Source organism: Spermophilus citellus, assembly GCF_964194105.1.
Source record: "Spermophilus citellus genome assembly, chromosome: 9".
NCBI classification, from domain to species: Eukaryota; Metazoa; Chordata; class Mammalia; order Rodentia; family Sciuridae; genus Spermophilus; species Spermophilus citellus.
The window spans coordinates 115,857,566-115,877,462 of record NC_138191.1 but is presented as its reverse complement, the minus strand read 5'-3'; the positions used below and the strand labels follow the sequence as shown (position 1 = coordinate 115,877,462).

General features: G+C 49.7%; 1 protein-coding gene across 4 annotated transcripts in view; it reads left to right on the top strand.

Moving 5' to 3' along the window:
• The window catches only part of NHSL3 (NHS like 3), a 41,960-nt gene that overhangs the window by 2,527 nt on the left and 19,536 nt on the right, over nt 1-19,897 (top strand). For 2 of the 4 annotated variants that reach the window (XR_014023416.1, XM_081305096.1), the window contains exons 2-3: nt 529-645; nt 8,334-8,987. Coding sequence is in view for 3 of the 4 variants with exons in the window: in XM_081305096.1 (XP_081161222.1) it covers nt 8,762-8,987 (226 nt within the window). In the remaining variant the exon portion in view is untranslated. Of the gene's footprint in view, nt 1-528; nt 646-8,333; nt 8,988-18,973; nt 19,317-19,897 lie in introns of those variants that run through there. The other 2 variants (XM_081305097.1, XM_081305098.1) reach the window with 2 other exon arrangements.

The window sequence follows — 19,897 nt, the reverse complement described above, 5'->3', positions numbered from 1 at the left end:
ACATTAGGGTCCAAAATTTTACTCCTGCTGTACCATACATGGGCTGTGTAACCTTGGGAAAGTCACTTAACCTCACTGAGCTTCCATCTCTCATCTGTCAATGGAGATAATAATAGGTACTCATGGGGATGCTGGGGAGGGCTGAATGAGCTAATGGAAGGGAAAGTGCTAGATAAACGCAAGCTGTTGTTATTGTAGAGAATCCACCAGGGTAGGCTGTGTTCCAGCCACAGCCCCACCTCAAAAATGGCCTCCCTGAGCCTCCTCCAAGCTAGGTCCACATCCTCTGGGGCTGGGGGGTGGGGTGGGGTGCAGGGGAAGGATGCACACACACCTGACCCTGGCTCCTGGTTCCGTGGCTGTGTGACCTGTGTCAGTGTCTTTCCCCTCTGAACCACACTTCCTCAAGTACAAAACAAAGCTATGAACTCAACCTGCAGAACTATTTGGGAGAATTCTGTGGTACCTGCTAAGTGATCATTATTATAGACAGTTTCCTGTCCCTTTCTCTCCTGTCCCCTCCTCCAGGGCCTAGCACCAAGCTGAGCAGAGTGGGAACTAGTAAATATTTAATGACAGATTGGCGAGAGATCCAAGCTGAAGGGAGATGTGGAGGAGCCAGAGGACACCCACTTCCCTGGCAAGGTCTGCACAGCCATTTCTGGGATCCAGGGGCCACAGCCAGATCCTAAGGGACGCTTGCCTTCAGTGACTCCCTGGGAGGATCCCAGCTAGCAGGGGTACTCCAGCCATCCAGCATGTCTCTATTGTCCTCTCTCATCCTGCCACTCAGGGGAATAGTAAGTGGACCAGTACTCCACCTTAACAACCATTCTCTGGGCCCTCACCATTGCACCAAGTCTGTGCTGGTACGTACCCTTGATGCAGAGATGGAGGCCCATCCTTGATCTTAGGGCCTGTGCTGTGGCCAGGAGAGAGCAATGAAAAAGATGTTCACTAATTGTAATTATATGTGGCTTGGCCAAGGATCGACTTTTGAGACAAACAGTATTTGAAGAAATGACTTAAGCTCTTTGTGCCTCTACTTAACCATCCATAAAATGGGAATAATAGTTCTGATCTCTTGGGGCTATTATGAAGATTAAGGGAAGCAATGATGTCTCCATACAGGATCTCCACTGAAATTGAAAGGCTTCACAAGAGCCGAGGCCTAAAGGATGAGAAATGCTTTGCCAATGAAAAAATGAGAAGATGAGGATGGGGCCAAATAGCGAAGGCCCCTTTGTGTGCAGGAGACTCAGGTTTATCCTAGAGATAACAGGAAGGAGTTTAGGGGGAGAGAGGAAGTAGGAGATGGGAGAAGCTTGTAGGAAGGCCTCAGGGACTGGAGCCTTGTGCGTCCTCACTTGGTCACCTGCTGGAAGCTCACCTACGAGTCAATGATTCCAGGATTCCTGTCCCAGGAATATGTCTACCTCTTAATGGGAATTGACAGGGACAATACCTGTGGCCAGAGGAGCCACCCACAGGACTGTGACTTGGGCCCCAGAAGGATCAGGTAGGCAGAGCTGGTGGTGGATGGAACTTCCTTTCCTTTGCAGCCCAGAGGTGCCACCCCTCCCCCTGCCCCTGAGCCTCCCCTTTGTGAATCTGTCTCTGCGGTTGTCTGCGGGCTGAGGCAGCAGAAAGAGCATTTTGGAGTGAGCCAGAGCTAAATCCAAATCCCGGTTCCACTAACTAGCTGTATGATTTTGGCCAGGTTTCTTATTGCATCAGTTTTTTTTTTTTTTATTGAATCAATTTTGTGCAAAACGTTCAAATTGTATCTATGTGTGTTTTTGTGCAAATGTACAGAAAAAGTCTGGAAGGATATATACCACTCACTAGGGTTAGTAGTGGCTTGGGTAAGGTGGAGAAAAGTGTGTGTGAAGATTCACATTTTACCCTATTTATTTCTGTATTATTTGGGCCTTATATAAGCATGTGTATGTATGTGTGTGTAGGTGTATGTATATGCATATATATGCATAACATACATATGCTTTTTTTTAAGAGAGAGAGAGAATTTTTATTATTTATTTATTTATTTTTAGTTTTCGGCGGACACAACATCTTTATTTGTATGTGGTGCTGAGGATCGAACCCAGGCCGCACGCATGCCAGGCGAGCACGGTACCACTTGAGCCACATCTCCAGCACACACATGATCCCCCCCCCCCCCCAATGCTGGGGATTGAAACCAGGGCCTTTTGCATGCTAGGCAAGCATTCTATCACTGAGCTACATCCCTGGCCCAAGCTTGTATATTTTCCATAATCACATTTGTGCAAAGCGTGACTAGTGCTACCAACCTCATAGACTATTGGAAGGATTTTAAAAAGATCCGACAGATAAACTTCCTTTCATGCTGCCTGCTGCAGAATTGGCCCTCCTCACTTATTAGTTCCCATCCCTTCTCTGGCTGTTGCCTGGATCTGTGTTTTTACTTGTAACGGTTTGTTTTTGTGTATCTATGTTTGTGTAACCACTCTGTGTATATCTCTTTCCATGGTTTATGGGCTGCTGAGTGTCTGTGTGAATTCTGTTTTGGTATCAATTAATATCTGTGCATCTGGGAATGCATACAGTTGTGTACCAGTGTGTGCCTGTGTCATTGGACCTGTTTGGGTGTGTTAGCAGTATATGTGCATGTGTGTGCCTCTGAGTTTGTGTTTCAGTGTATTTCTATGTCTGTTTATGGGTGTTTGGATGTCAGTCTGTTTCAGCTTTCCTGAGTATTTAATGGCTACCTAAATGTGCCCATGTGTATCTGGATCTGTTAGTAGCTATATATATGGATGTGCCAGTGTGAATTGGTGTGTTTGTGTATGTTCCTGTGTAGATGGGATGTTGGGGTGGGTGTCTCTGAGAATCCACATCCAGCTGTTTCCTTCTGATTATGGGCAGGGAGCTCTGTCCCCACTTTTTGATCCCTCTTCCACCTTCCAGAGAACCCTGAGTGTGGGTGTTTCCCTCCTAGCCCTGCCCTTGGGCACAGGGCCACCTCTGCTGCCCAGGAGTGGTAGAGTGGGTGTCTGCAAACACCTAGAGAGGGCCCCTCCCAAAAGCCCCCTACAGGAAGTCTTTCCAACTGGCAAGCCAGGCTGGCCATCTCCCTGTTTCCTGAGAATTGAGCCCCTCTCCTCTATAAGCAGGGAGTCTTCTGAAGCTCAGGGTCAGGAAATCCCTGCTCTGTTGGTCTAGGTCAGTGTCCATCTGGCTGAGCGTTCTGTGCCTGTCAGATGCCGCCAGAGAGTTGGGGAAACAAAGCACATCTCCATGACAACCCGCCTCAGCCTTCTAACTTGGGCAGCTCAGTGGTTTCCTGGGGCCCTTTCTGGGCCCAGTGCTGGGATGGGGGTGATTGGTTAGGATGAGTTCATGAGGCTTCTGCATGTGTGTACTGCCCCTCCACACCCCAACATGCTCAAATACTTCCACACACATTTTTTCTTTTTTTTTCTGGGGATGGGGGAACTTACTAGAGATGAAACCCTGGGGTGCTTTGCCACTGAGCTATCTCCCCAGCCCTTTTCACTTTTTATCTTGAGACAAGGTCTTGCTAAGTTACTGATGCTGGCCTCAAACTCCCAATCCTCCTATCTCAGCCTCCCAAGTTGCTGAGATTACATGTATACCACACCATGCAAGGGTCTGTGCTTTTGAGAAGACATTAAATTGGGTTGGCTAGATAACTTATTTTTGTGCATACCTCAAAATAAGACTTCTGATATTTCTATAAGTTGTTAAAACTTTTACCATTTGCTTCTGCTTGTCTATGGGACTAATTTCTAATTGCCTACTAACTAAAACAAACTGCTGCAAAAATCAATTGAATCCTGGCACTTAGTTAAAACCATCACTCAGGGTTTCAAATTTTTAGTCCATCAAAACGTAATCATGATCTCATTAATTTACATTGTGGTAAGTAAAGGTTATATGTTTTGATTTACAAAATAAATTTATTCATATAAAATACAGCTTTTATTCATTTTTTAATGTTTATATTTTAGTTGTAGTTGGACACAATACCTTTATTTTATTTACTTATTTTTATGTGGTGCTGAGGATCAAATCCAGGGCCTCGCTCATGCTAGGTGAGTGCTGTACCACTGAGCCCCACCCCCAGCCCTTTTATTCATTTTAAATGTCAAAATTTGGTGTTGATTTTGTTTGAGGAAGGAAAAAAGTTCCTCTGCTAACAGTGATTTTTTTTTTTTAATGGTACTAGGGACTGAACCCAGGGGCACTTAACTACTGAGCCACATCCCCAACTTTTTTTTAATAGTTATAGGTTGACACAATACCTTTATTTATTTTTATGTGGTGCTGAGGATCAAACCTAATGCCTCACATGTGCTAGGCAAGTGCTCTACTACTGAGCTACACCCCCAGCCCTTTTTATTTTACTAAATTACTTAGGGCCTTGCTAAATTGCTAAGGCTAGCCTCAAATTTGTGATCCTCCTGCTTCTGCCTCCTGAGTTGCTGGGATTATAGGTGTGTACTATTACACCCAGTAGAAAAAGTGTTTATTTTGAAATCTGGTCTCAATATGTTGCCCAGGCTGACTCTGAACTCCCAGGGCTCAAAGGATTCTCTGTCCCAGCCTTGCAACTAGCTGAACTATAGGCACACACAGACAGGTTAAGAGAACTTGGAGGGGCTGAGGTCGCGGCTCAGTGGTAGAGCACTTGCCTAGCATGTGAGAGGCACAGGGTTCGATTCTTAGCACCACATATAATAAACAAAGATCCAATGACAACTAAAACAATTTTTTAAAAAAGAGAGAAAGAATTTGGAAACCACTTTGCTATATTGCCCACAGCTAAGAGAATGACAATCTGATTCCTGATTATCTGTGGCAAATCTGTTAAAGTCTGGAACACAGAAGTTGTACTTAGGTGATATTTGTTGAAAGAATGAAGAGAAACACAACCCCCAACACAATCTGTAGCAACAGGTGCCCTTCTTTTCTCCTCCATCTCTCTCTTCTTTCCTACTCCCTCATCTCTCTTCCTCTTTCTCAAATTCTCTCCCTTAGCTTCCTAGAATCTGTCACTAACGACTGTACCTCCACCCTGCCACACACCACTAACACCCTGGGCAAGTTATTTCACCTCTCAACCCAGCAGGAGGTTGGGGGGATCCGTGGAATTAGTTTTGGGGCCTGATTTGAAGAGATACTGTGAGGATCAAAGACGACCTCAGCAGGAGGTTGTTTGAAATGTTAACACAGCAGCCACAAATGCCAGGCATCACGGATTAGGGGACACAGGAATGTTGGCCCTGGGATGGAACCTGTAGGGTTCCTCCTCCCCAAGGTTTCCTGGGGGTTCTTGGCAGGACTCCCCCTCCCTCCACTACTATTCTAGCCCCTCCAATTGCCTAAGGATGGAGGGAAGCCACAGGGATCCTTATGTTAGGCTCCCCTTCCCTTTGTGGTCTTCCCTGTGAAGTGAGGGAGGCCCAGCCACACCTTGGCCTGGCTTCCCAGCCTGGAGTGAGGAGTCTATGCTGAAGAAGGCCAGGCCCAGCAGGGGATGAAGCTGGCATCTGTTGGAAGCTGGTCTTCCAAGCAGTTTGGGGTATGTGAGAACAAAATTGGTATGATCCTGGGCTTTCTAAAAGTAGTGGGACAAAGTTGGAGGGCCCTTAGGCTGCTGCCCAAGCCTGGTTATTGCTGGTTCCTCCCCAGGGACAGGTTGGCAACTTCCTGCTGGATTAGGTAACAACCTGGCTCTAAGTTGGACTTTGGGCCTGGGTGATAGGGACTGCTGGGAAGTCAGCTTCCTTAGCTGCCTATATAGCCAGTGAAGAATGGTAGCTGAGCTGAGCAATCATTAATCCCAGGGGCAGGATTCAGCTGCAGCTAAACACAGGTTAGTCCTCCCAAGAATGCATGTCCCTGAAGCAGTCTGCCCACTAGGCCAGGGGACAATGGGAAAGCTGGGGCTGCTGTTCTGAAGTGGTTCATACTGGGGATGGGAGGTGAAGATGCCTGGGTGTTGGAGTAGTGAAGGGATACAATCCCTCTCCCCTCCAAATCAACTTCATAAGCATGTGAACTGTGCAGTCGCACATAGCCCCGAACTCAGAAAGGCCCTGTGCTTGGTTGAGGATTTTGCTGTTGTTCTCTTGAAAAAATATTTTAAAATTTTATTTGTTTGTTTGCAGCAGGGTCTTGCTATGTTGCTCAAGCTGACCTCAAACTCACAATCCTCTTGTCTCGGTTTCCTAAGTAGGTGGGAGCACAGGCATGCACCACCATACCTGGGCTCCTCTTGAAATTCTTTTTCCTTCCTTCCTTTCCCTCCTTCCCTCCAATTCTTCCTGGGATTGAATCAAGGGGTGCTCTGCCACTGAGCCATATCTCCAGTCCTTCTGAGTTAGGGTCTCACTCAGTTGCTGAGGCTGTCCTCAAACTTTGGTCCTCCTGCCTCAGCCTCCTAAATCACTGGAATTACAAGCATGCACCACCATGCTTGGCTCAATACATGAAATTCTTTTTTTTTTTTTTTTTTTTTTTGTTACTAGGGATTGAACCCGGGGTGCTTAACTACTGAGCCATACCTCTAGCCCTTTTTTTTTTTTTTTGAGACAGGGTCTAAGTTACCGAGAGCCTCACTAAATTCCTGAGGCTGGCTTTGAACCTGTGATGATCATCCTGCCTCAGCCTTCACAGCCACTGAGATTACAGGTGTGCACTACCATACCTGGCATAAAATTCCTTTTTTTTTTTTTTTTTTTTGAGTACCAGGGATTGAATTTAGGGCCATTTGACCACTAAACCATATCCCCAGCCCCATTTTGTATTTTATTTAGAGACAAGGTCTCACTGAGTTGCTTAGTGCCTTGCTTTGACTGAGGCTGGCTTTGAACTCTTGATCCTCCTGCCTCAGCCTCCTGAGCTGCTGGGATTACAGGAATGCACTACTGTGCCCGGCTCATAAAATTCTTAATAATTATTTTTTTCAGTGCTGGAGATCAATTCAGGGTCTGCAACATGGTAGGCAAGTACTTTATCACTGAACTATATCCCAGCCCCAATTTTGTGGATATTAATGATTTTTAAATTAAGGCCCTGCAAATTATGTAGCCAATCCAGGCCACTGGGCAGAAATGCTGAAAGAGTTGGTGCAGGGCAAGATTAATCAACATTCCTCTGCTGACTTCTTCCAAAAGCCAGTGTGTTTGCCCTTCTCTCTCCTCCCTACCCCAGGTAATCAGATTTCATGCATCAGGCCAAAGCCCTGCACATCACTCTCTCTACAAGTCTCAGTTCTACCTGTAACACTTTTTCTTTTATACTAACTAAAAGAGGAAGACATAGGGTCCTTCAGGTTAAGGCTAGGTTGAGCCAAGAACACCATGAGGGCAGGGTCTAGCACCTACCAGGAAGAGGTGCTCTGGGACCATTCAGATCAACTTATTGGTTAACAGGAAACTGGGGCCCATGGAGGATAGTCAGTGTTCTGCCCCAGGCTCCCAGGTGAAAAGAGTGTCAGTGATGGCCTAGGTTCAGCAGTGTGGAACCTCTAGGAACACTCAGGGGCTAACACGGTTACAGAAGTCATGGTTTGCCTGCTGATCATTCTACAATGTCTACAGCCAAGAGGCCCCTGCCCTATGGAGCCAGCACCAGGAGAAGGATGTGTGGCTATGGTCAAGTTGGTGATGCAGACAAACTCTAATCGTGGAGTGATCATAAAGTCCTTCTGAGAGCTCAGGGAAGGGGTCCTAGGGTGCCAAACCTATAGCTAGCCCTATGCACCTCTTAGGCTGACCACCTCTGAGTTTTTGGGCAATCACTGTCTCCTCCTGGCCTCAATTTCCCTTCTGTACTAAAGGGTAACACTCTGCTTCCTGCAGAGCTCATTTGTGGAATCGGTGGACAAAAAAGGGCTTGGTCAGCTAGACTAGAGAGCCAGAGGCCTGGAGGAAATGAGCACAGCATTTTCATGATTCTTAAAGGCTTTTCTTTCCCACCAGCTTCTCCAGTCACAATTCTCACCTGTCGCAAGATCCACCTTAATTAATCAGTGCTGAGCATTTCACGGGAAATCGTAACCCAGGCGCTGGTGTCCTGGGAAATCAAAGCCCAGAGGAAGGGTAAACTGAGGAAGTATCATCCTCATCCTAGCCACCCAAGAGTGAAATTAGAACCCAGAAGACTGAGGATTGTTGGAGCCTGGGGGAAGGTGTGGTGAGGGAGAAAGGGGAAATCTCCTGGGTGCCCATCTCTTCCGAACCAAACTCGGAATTCTAGGCTCTCCTGGGTCCAACCCCCGCATTTCGCTTCCAGTTCCCTGAGCCCTTCCCCCTCATCCGCAGGTCCGCACCACCCTGTTCGGAACCCAGCACCCTTCAGGCCGCCTCCGGGACAGACCCTCAGTTCCGCCCCCTCTGGGACCCGCCCCGCGACCCCGCCCTCCCGGGCCCCCGCGGAGCGCTGCACTCGGGGCTCTGGGGACCACCTCCTCTCCGGACCGGACCTCACCCTCCCGGGCCCCGCGGTGGCGGGGAGGGGCACCGGCAGCCGCTCCCGCCCCGCGGCCGCTCCCTCCTCGGCTCTTCCCTCCCGGCCGCTCCGCGCCCCGCCCGCCGCCCGGCCGGCCCCTCCCGCGCCGCCCGCTCCCGCCGCGCTCGCTCGCCTCCGCCGCCCAAACTTTTCTCCGGGCGCGTCTCCCCGGCCGCCGCCCCCGCGCATGGGCGCAGCGCCGCAGGGGGCCTGACCCCCCGCCAGGTCCGCCACCCGCGCCATGGCGGCCCGCGCGCCCCCAGCCGCACCTGCGGCCGAGGAGCCGGGGGGCCCGGGCGGCCCCCCGCGCAGGAAGAAGTCCCGCTCCGGCCTCCGCCGCGCCTTCAGCTGGCTGCGGGGCAAGCGGCGCAAGAAGAAGGCGGCGGGGGCGGAGGGCGCCGAGCCGGCAGTCTCTCGGGCCAAGAAGGCGGACGACAAGGCCAAGAGGGCCAAGGGCAAAGGCCGAGGTAAGGCGGCCGGGCACCTGGGCTGAGCACCGGGAGGCGCGGAGCGTGCGGCCGGGTGGCTCTGCTGGGGTCCGCGGTGTGTTGGAGGGGGTGACCGCCTAGACATTGGTGCTGGGGGAGCGGAGAGTCCAAGGCTCAGGCCACTGCCCCAGTCCTGCGCCGCTCTCCACTCGAACTGCCGCCTCTGAGGGGAGAGGAACCCCCGTCCCCACCACCATCAGCGACTGGGGCAGGGATCCCCTGATTTAAGCAGGAAGTGCTGGCAGCCCGGCTCCGGGCGGAGAGGCAATTCCCCCTCCCGCAGGCTCACCCAGGTTCTGTCCTCTGCTGAGTCAGGGGGTCAGAGACTTGACTTTGGCCTGAAGCCAGCGGGAGAGGCAGGTGGCCTTGGGTCTCAGGCGGGGTCCCTCTGGGTCTGGAAGGTTGGCTGTAAGCTAAAGGAAAGTGTCTGCCCTCCAGGTGGATCTGGATTTCTAAACCCGTGGGACCCAGCTTGGAGCCTAGCATGCCTTAGGTTGTTAACAGTCTTAGCTTTTTCCTCCCGCGCACCCTCCCCCTTCCCACCCTCACCTGGGCCAAACCGCAAACATCCACCTCCCGGGGTGGTGAGCTCACCATCTGGGAACCTGCGGCCCCTCCCCATCACTCCTTCCCCCTGCCCAGGTAGCGACTTGCTAGTGTTGAAAGTGAGCTTCCATATCAGGGAAACTGAGGCCCAAGCTCAGGCTGTACCTGAGAGGTATACCAGGTCTGGGGTGTGTGCTTAAGATACAAAAGCTATTTCCCAATCTTTCTGAGTTTGAGCCCCTGGGCTCCCCCTCGGGACTTATGTATGGGCAACAGAGAGAAGGGAGAACTGGCCTGGCCCATCCCTGCTAGGGTCACTTTATTTTTGGCCTTTACTTGTTCTTTCCTCCTTCCCCCAGTTCTGTCTTACATTTGAGGGGGAGTGTTTCAGTCTGTGCAAGAGGGTGGGGCTCCCTTGGGGCTTGTCATCCTTGAAAGTCTACCTTTCCTATACTCTTGCTTTAGTGCTGGGGTGAGGAAATGGCGGGGTGTTTGGGCCCATTCCATTCTTCTGTGTACCCTCCCAATGTCCTTTAACTACCTCCTTTGGAGGAGAATTAGAAGGAACACTTTAGGGGTCAGGAAGAGGGTGGAAAGCCTCTTGTATGATTGCATCCGGCCTGATCTTTCTTTTGGATAAGGGCCCTGCTCCCCTGCGGCCCAACCACAAATAGAAGCCAGGGCACTGGGGCTGGGATGGCTGGGCCAAGCCCTGAGGGAAGGTTTGGGTGACTGATGGATGTTTCCTCTGCAGCCCTAACAGGAGGGGGTCTATCCCAGTGTTGCCTCACTGGGATTCAGCATGAAGTCATTTCACTTAAAAGGACAGGGGTCAGAATTGCAGCAGCTGCATGGATTGTGTTCAGATGGTTGGGACTGGCAGGCAGATGGTTAGTGCACTAGTGGTATACACAGGACAGTGGACTAGGAGGCTAGGCTGGAGGCAGGGGGCTGGAAATGCTGAGTCTGAGTTTGGGGGTCATTGGGTCAATGGCCAGCCTCCCTCTGCCTTGTGTTTGGTATCAGGTGGCTCTGGGCTTTCTGGGCAGCAGGTCAGCCTGACTGAGTCCACGTGCAGGGGCCACACCCTCTGCCCTTAGCTGTTGTTTCCCCAGGTCTGGAGGCGTGCCCCAGGTATGGCTGAGGGAAGTCCCTTTCCCTTTTGCTCCAGCCTCCTATTATTCCAATTGTTTCCTTGTCACTTTCCTGGCCCAGCTTCTTTTCTGTTTATTAAGAGAAAAAAATCCGATCTCTCTAATCTCCACTGGCACCCCTGGCCAGGAAGGGGAAGCCTGAAGAAGTCTTAACTCTTTCAGTGAGAAAGTTCAGAATAGAGATTGATTGGGAGAGGTGAGAAGCAGGGACACACGAAGACCCCCAGGATGTCAGAAATCAAGGGCATTTTCCCCTCCCTCCCTCCCTTCTTTCCTTCTTTCCTTCTTTCCTTCCTTCCTCGCTCTCTTCCTCTCTCTCCCTCCCCCTCCCTTCCCCCCCCACCCCAGGTGCTTAACCAACCATTGAGCTACAACTCCAATCCTTTTTATTTTGAAACAGTTCTTTCACAGTTGCTTAGGACCTTGCCGAGTTGCTGAGGCTGGCCTTGAATTTGTAATCTTTCTGCCTTAGCATTCTGAGTTGCTGGGATTACACGTGTGCACCACCACTCTCAGCTAGAAAAGAGGAAATCTGTCTGATACTTATTGATTATTCTGATTTGTCAGGAGCCTTTTCTCCATTATTTCTCCTTTTTTGTTTTGGTACTAGGGTTTGAACCCAGGGGCTGTTAACTACTGAGGCACACCCTCAGCCCTTGGGTTATTTAGAAACAGGGTCTCACTGAATTGCTTAGGGCCTGAGTTTCTGAGGCTGGCTTTGAACTCGAGATCTTCCTGCCTCAGCCTCTGAGCCACTGAGATTACAGGTGTGCGCTACAGCACCTGGCATCCATTATCTCTTCTCTTTTTTGTGGTGTTGGGGATTGAACCCAGGGCCTTGTTTATGCAAGGCAAGCACTCTACCAACTGAGCTATATCCCCAGTCCCTCCATTATCTCTTGAGATCCCATTTGTAGGTGGAAAAACTGAGGCTCAGGGACAGTAAGTGAGTGATTTGATCAAACTGAGATTTAAACCCAAATCATCTGCCTCCAAAACTGCTACGATTTGCATGACTCTCTCAAGAACCTAGAGCAGGAGTAAGACTCAAGGATCTTCTTTTCCAATTCATTCTGTAGATGAGTAGATGAGAAACAGCCCAGAGAAAAGTGAAGGAAGTTGATAGAGTGGGAGGGTATCAGAATCAGACAAATGCGAGTTTAAAATTTTGGCTCAGCTACTAGGATGTTGACATTGTCCTAGCGTCCCATGACACTGGACAAGCAACTTCTCTGTGAACTCTGATTCCATTACTGTCTCATGGGGAAGAGAGAGGACTTTCTCCTAGGGGTGATCCTCTGGACAGTGTCTTGATGGGTCTGTGACCTTTTTATCTTTCCCAGATTATCTCAGGAGAAGATATGAAAATTATATGAAAGTCATTGTAGAAATGCAAGGGTTTGCTATTTTTGTGTTTAAGTTTGCTTTTATAGGGTGTAAGTTTAGTCACCTGAGCTCTAAGAACCGATTGAAGTCGTGGTTGCTGAAGCTGACAAGAACAATTCTGCTGTCCCTCTCAACTACTTGACACTGGCAAGTTATTCCTCCCTCCAAACCTCATCTTATTTGTAAAGTAGGGATAATAAATCCTGCTTTATTGGGTGTTTCAAGGATCCAGTTAGATTACAGACATGGAAGTGCTTTGTAAACTATAGATTATGATCCAGATGGTAGCAGTTTTCCACTGTTCTGGTGCTGAGGACCCGAGCATTAGTTAAGCTCATCCTGGTCCATGTTTGGAAAATAACTCACTTGGTTATACCTCAGATACCCTGGTGATGGTTATTACTAAGGCGGAATCACAGAAGGTGAAGTCTTATCTTCGTTCTTCTGGAAGACTTGGACATAATAAAAAGTTAAAAACAAATACACGGGAATCCATATTTTCCAGAAATATCACCTGGACACTAGACAAGTGTGTGGGGAGGAAGTGTTTCTGGGACTGGTGCCAGGACTGGGGCCCAGCAGATAATCCAGAGGAGGCTTTCTGGAGGAGGTGAGCAGGGTGTGGAAGAAAGCTAATCTGTAGGGGAAGAGAAGTAATAGGAAGGCCGTTCCATGCCAGACAGAGGCCAGACATTTTCCTTAACAGTCTTCCCTTATCCTCACAACAACCTGGGAATTAAGCAATCCTCAGAGGATGCAAGAAAGTTGCTCAAGTTCACTCAACTTTGTGTATTTGAAAAAACATAGTATTCTTCATTTTGCATTGTCAGACATTGATCAAGGAGATGAGACTACCTGAGGACAAGACAAGCAAGGTCTTTGCCCCTGTGGAAGTGGTGTGCAGCATGACAATGACAAGTCTTTTTGTCTCCAAAGGCCACATTGCCCAAACAAAATAATATGATGTTAGATGATCCCAGTGACTTGGGAGGCTGGGGCAGGAGGTTCCCAAGTTTGAGGCTAGCCTGGGCAACTTAGCAAGACCCTGTCTCAAAAAATGAAAAGGGCTGGGGATGTAGCTCAGTGGTTAAAGCATCCTTGGGTTCAATCCCCAGGACTGGGGCGCGGGAGGATTAGATGAGTTTTTGACTGTGGAACTTGAACAGGACCAGCTTTGGGGAAGGGGTGTGTCCCTCTCAAGTGTTCCTCTTGGGCAGTGGCTGAGGGATGGGAATGCGGATGGCTCTGATATTGAGAATTCAGGAGCCACCTTGTCAGGCCCAGCAGACTTAAGCCCATGAACTTACTTAAGCCTCCCCAAGTTCCCTCTGGCCATTCACTGGGGGATCACTGTCCTTGACATGGAATTTTGAAAAGAGCCAAGTCTGAGTTCTGCTCTGCTGTTTGACCTTGGACAAGCCTACCCCATTCCCAGCCAGACATGCCTTGGCCCTATCTTGACATGGATGGAGTTTAAGGGCCTCTGAGACTCCTTGTAGTTCTTGGAATATCTGGGGTTGAGAGTAAGCTGGAGGAGCAAGCTCATAGGGGTGAGTTAGGGGGTGGGAGCTGTATCTGGGAAAGGAGAGCCTGTCTTGGCCAGCCAGACAGGAGGTGGCCTGGATGTCATAGGAAGGTGGGTAAGGAGAGTCTAGCAAAAACAAGTGCCTATATAACTCTGAAGCAAAGTGAAGATCTAAAGTCACTTTGAGTAAGGGGCACTTTGTCTGAGGTCAGATGGTATCTGATTACCTTTCAATAAACACTGTATTTTCACATTCTGTGCCTTTGCATGTGCTATTATCCTATTTATTATTGTGGTACTGGGTTCAGGGGCACTCTACCTATTTTGAGACAGGGTCTCGCTAAATTGCCAAGGTTGGCTTTGAACTCATAATCCTGCCTCCCAAGTTGCTGGGACTATAAGTGTGCACCATGGTGTCTAGCTTCTCTGTCCAGTGAACTACTAATTCCTCGAGGCCCAGCTCCAGTGTCCTCATGTCTGTGATACTACTAGGGAAATTACTGCCCTCAGAATCTAGAGCAGGGTGCTTAAAGAGATTTGGAGTTGGAGCTGGGTTTGGTAGGTCATGCCTGCAATCCCAGCAACTTGGGATGCTGAGGCAGGAGGACCACAAGTTTGAGGCCAACCTGGGAAACTTAATGAGACCATGTTTTAATAAGAATATCTTGGGGCTGGGTATGTGGCTCAAGTGATAGCACACTCGCCTGGCATGCGTGAGGCACTGAGTTCGATCACATAAAAATAAATAAGTGAAATAAAGGTATTGTGTTCAACTACAACTAAAAAAAACCCAATAATATCTTTTATTTAACAATAAAAAACAGGGTGCTAGAGGATGTTGCAATGTAGTTCAGTGGTACAGTGCCCTCAGGTTCAATCTCTTGTACCATAAAAAAAAATAAAATAAAATAAAATAAAATTTGGGGTTGGGCAGTATTGTTTTTTGTGGTCACCACCTTCTTGAGTAGGGATATCTCAGTATCTTAGCCTGAGGCTTGGATCAGTGTAATGAGGGCAGGGTTACCTTTGCTATAGAACACATCCAATAGTAGAGTAGCTTCCATAGAAGAGTCTGGGGTTCCTCAACAAGAATGTGACAGGGAGGCTATTCTGCCCATCTCCTCCTGGCCCCATGAGACAGGTCTGCCTTAGATCCAGACAGGAGAGGGAACCTTATTCATTTCATAAATACTAAGGGCCCACTATGTGTCAAGTACTATTCTGGGGATGAATAAGAGAGACAAGGTCCCAGTCCTCACGTACCTCACAATTTGAGATACTGAACAAGTACTTAAGGGTCAAAAAGTATGACCAAAGAGGAAGCACAGAGATGGCTACCCTGCAGCAGTGATACAAGATAGAGTTGAAGGATGAAGGGAAGCTGGAGTCCAGAGACCTGCAGCACTAGAATCAGGCAAGTGGCCCATGGGGTCAGGGGGCTGGCTGGCTGTCCGCCGTGCTGTGGGCACAGGGATCTCCATCTTCACTATCTGGATATCCTGAAGGCTGGAGTTGGCTCTTCACTCGCCCCTGCTCAGCACAGGACCTGGCACTTAAGTGGCTTTGGGCGATAGGTGGGTGATCTAATATGGGCTTCCAGAGTAAGGTCATCTGTGGATCCTGGATGCTGAAAGTTCATGTCATTGAGGCCAGAGGAGGGAATGACTTGCTCAAGGTCACAGTGTCCAGCCTTAGAGGTGAAACAGGAGCTCACAGCTGCCAGGTGATTTCAGCTTCCTCTCTCCTTTGTTCAAACTTCAAACAGAAGAGCCCTTCCCAGAGAGGTGCCTCTGCCAGGGGTGGGAAGAGCCTGAAGTGGAGGCCAGCCCCACCCCCAGATACCTTGGGGCCTTGTTCAGTTTTCTTCCTCTGCACTCCAGCTCTCTTCTGGAAATCCCCTCAGTGTGCTCTACTCCACTGTCCCCCACACCCTGCAAGTCTCCACAGCAGGGTTGCCAGCAGGGTTTGCTGAACTAGGGTGGCCAAACCCTGTGGCCAGAAAAATCTACACCCTGTTGTCAGCAGGCAGCCGGGCAGAGCCTCCCCTTACCTCTGCCCCTTGGAAATCCCCTCTTCCCAAACCCTCAAAGCCCTCTCAGCTGCTCTTGGCCTGTCACATGCTGAAGAAAACTAATGAGAGGAGGCATTGTATATTGTTTGGGCCCCAGTGAACATGGTAGGGTGGGGAGAGCGGGTACACACACCTTCTATGTGCAGACCCCCAGGCCACTTCCAGCTCCTTGGTAGACCTGGGGAAAAAACTAGGTGGGAAGCAGTTTCCTCAGATAGAAGGAGTGAAATCTCAGTCCTCCTCCCGCATTGTTATCCTCACTCTACTTTGTGTTCCTTGTGTTCCGCTGACCCTAGGGGCTGGTTCATCAATGGACTGTCAGTGCCACTCAGGGGTCCCCAGCTCTGCTTGGTGTGGAAGGGCAATAGAGACAGCTTAGCTTATTCAGGGTTTTAAGGCCAAATATTGTGGCAAAGTGCATGATCCCTTGGTCATTTCAGATGACCAAGTCAGGCCTCCTCACTGCTTAAGTAGTGAGGTGGGAGGCGGTTCAGGCCTCTAACCTCAGTGACTTGGGAGGCTGAGGCAAGAGGATCAAGGCCAGTCTGAGCAACTTAGGAGACCCTGTCTCAAACATTAAAAAGGACTGGCGATGTAGCTTAGTGCTGAAGTGCCTCTGAGATCAATCCCCAGTACCAAAAAAAAAAAAAAAAAAAAAAAAAAAAAACGAAAGAAAGAAAATGAGAGAAGCTGTTAGACCATTACCACCAATCCCAAGAGGATCACAAGGCATCTGAGCCTCATCAAGAGGCTCCCTATACAGCCTGTCCCATGCCCTGGGCCATGGGCAGTACTCCATCTTCAGGATCTGGGGCAGGCACTGCCTTTGCAGTGAAAGTACTTATGTGCCATCTTTACCACCTCCACCATTATGCAAGTGCCACTATTGCTTCTATACCTAGTATACAAATCCTATCATTTCACTTCTTTCAGCTTCTAGGCAACTCTCAAGACATACCTACTATGTGCTGATCACTAAGGAGCGAGCTAATCCTTGTCTATAAGGAAACTCTTCTGGTTGGAAAGGCAGATACCAAAATAAACTGAAGTCTTGAGGCAAAGGCTGGGGTGGTGTCATAGAGGTCTGATCAATACTGCATCAGAGGACAGCACTAATGGGTGCAGGAGCATAGGGAATGCAGCCAGGGGAGAGGAGTGCATGGGGGAGAGTGTCAAGCAGGGCCATGAGGATGAAAAGGCATCTTCCAGGCAAAGGTACAAGAGGAGACAGCAGGTGTACCCTAGAGAGTGGTAAACAGTTTTGTGTGGTTGGAGTTCTGAGAATGAGGACAGTATGGTTAGTGATGATGCAGAGTTGGTGGGTAGGGGCAAGCTCCTGCAAGGCTTCTGGTGGCCAACACACCTGCTACATTCTAAATAGCTTTCAAGGCTCTTTGCTTATCTGTTTTCACTCAATTCATGCAAAGGGATTTGTACTTTGCCCTTGGGTGTTTCCTCTGTTCTCCCATACCACCTGTCCCTTTAAGGGCCTCAGTTTCCCTATCTATAAACAAAGATAATTGAACTAGCAGATCTGTAAAGTCTCCCCCATCTTTGATACTGGAACCCCTTTTAAAAATATTTATTTTTTAGTTGTAGTTGGACACAATACCTTTATTTTGTTTGTTTATTTTTATGTGGTGCTGAGGATCAAACCCAGGGCCTCGCACATGCTAGGCAAGCGCTCTACCGCTGAGCCACAACCCCAGCTTATGGAACCCCTTTTTTCTATGCAAGTTGAAGAGATAAATGCTCACACCGTGGTACCCTGTGTATGGTATTTTTTTTTAAGAGAGAGAGAGAGAGAGAGAGAGAGAGAGAGAGAGAGAAAGAATATTTATTTTTTAGTTTTCAGTGGACACAACATCTTTGTATGTGTTGCTGAGGATCGAACCCGGGCAGCACGCATGCCAGGCGAGCGCGCTACCACTTGAGCCACATCCCCAGCTCTGGTATTTTCCTTGGATAATTAAATGCCAGCCCTTGAGGGACTGCACTGTTGTCAACCTCAGACTTTTAGCAAGAGGCTTCAGGGAGAGTTGGGGTCAACTTTGACTCTTCCATTTTGCAGGGAGGGAACAGAGTATTATGGAGCCCCTGGGCATAAGAGGCAGCATGGTATAATGGAGGGGCTTGCCCAACTGGCAGAAAGTATGAACCATGTAGGGACTAGAACCATACAGGGGCTAGAACTCAGTCCAGCATTCTCTGTTACACCATGCTGCCCCTAGTTAGAGAGACTGAGCATAGTGATGGAAAAGGAGAGTCTCTGACTAGGCTATGAGGCCTTAAATAGGTTCCCCAGCAGAAGGGCACTTGTGAAGACAGGTGGGAGCCTTAGGTAGCCTGGAAGGCTTTTAGAAGAGGTAAGGCTTTGTCTGGGTTTTGAAAAACAGACTTGTATAAAGGGAGATGAGTGAGGGGCACACAGCTCCACAGATGCATGCAGAGACGGGTGATTTCACTCATGTTTACCTGTAAGCTGTGTTACACAAACAAGCCAACTGTATATCTGGGCATACACATAACGAACACAATTGCACAGTCATACCGATATACAAAAGCATATTTATAACACATTTATAACGTACACACACAGGCAGATTGTTACTTAAATACACAAAAGTCAGTCATCTGCAGCCACCATGAGAGAGATAGTCACTTATGTAAGACATGAAAAAAGGCTCCATTACATGGATATATTCATAGATGATTAGAGATGTACCCTCATGTTCAGGGTCACAGATGTATGACCACATCACATTCAAGCACACAATTACACAAAAATGTCATTACTGCTCTCCTCCAGGGTGGTGTAGAGACATAAATGAGGTGAGAGGTGACAGCCTGGAGCAGTGGGTATTGGAGTCAGTCTGGGTTTGAATTCTGGCCTTGTAGCTTAATGACTTCAAGGAGCCTCAGTTTCCCCACCAGTAAAATGGATATGATAAAAGTATCCACCTTACGGAATTGGTTTTTGGATGACATAAAAGTAGTGCATACAAGTAGGTAACAGTGCCTGGCACACAGTGAACATTAAAAGGATGCTGCTATTATTTTGAATACAACCACTGAGACACAATTGGATATATTTGTACACTCATGCATGCAACACTCACGGGTTGGTGGCTGGTGGGCCTTAGTAGCAGAAGGGCTCTGGACCCCGCCTGCTAGTTCTCCCAGCTCCAGTGCAGTCCCCGAAGAGGCGGCCCTCGGGTTGGGAGAGCTGGCTATCCACCTGCCCCAACTGGACCTGCCGATTCTTTCCCGGAGCGTTCAGGGCGGGGCGGATCAGCAGGTCTCCCAGGTACCGGGAGGGGCGGAGCTGACGGGACGCGCGCCAGGCCCCGCCCCTCCTGCAGGCCCGCCCCCGTCCTGGCCATTGGCCGCAGAGCTCGGGGGCGTGGCTGAGCTGGGGCTGGGGGCGCCCGAGTGGCAGCCCGCGCGTCTCGCTGCCTCCCTCCCGGGGCTGCGGGCCCGGCCGCCGGGCTGGCTGGGCCGCGCTCGGGTTCCCGCGCCGGCTCCCGCGCCCACCATGGGTAACTCGCACCACAAGAGGAAGGCCCCCAGCGGCCCCCGGGCCCGCAGCTTCTGGCGGTTCGGGAGGTCGGCTAAGCGGCCCGCAGGTAGGGGGTGGGGGCGGGGCTGGCGGGGAGGAGGGTCTTTGCTGCAGCGGTCGCCACCGCTGCTGCCCCCTCCTGGGGCCTGGTGAGCTTGAGTGGGGGGCCGGGAACCCCCGCGCAGACCCCACCCCTTACATGTACTCGGAGACATGTATACAGTGATACCTACCGGCGGGCACACGTACGTGTTCACATTTTTCATGGTCGCACACACACACTCTGATGTATGGGCATGCAGGGACGAAAAACAATCACACACCCACCCGCGCTTTATCGCGGTAGGAGACAGATCTTGAGACACAGGTACATATACCTATGCATACGGTTTACATGGCCACACGAACTACACCCACGCGCAGATTGAGACACACGGGCACATAAATCAGTCATGTAGGTACAGTTGCCCAGCTTCACGCAGATTCACAGTTGCACAACCGACCAGACTCCCTCGGGCTCACAGGCAGACCCCAGGGCACTACACACTTGTCCCGCAGACCTTAGCCCCCAACAGGCTGAAAGTTTGCAGGAGGGTGGGGAGACAAAGGTGGAGGGGCGAAGCAGGAAACCAGGGGCTGCAGGCTCGG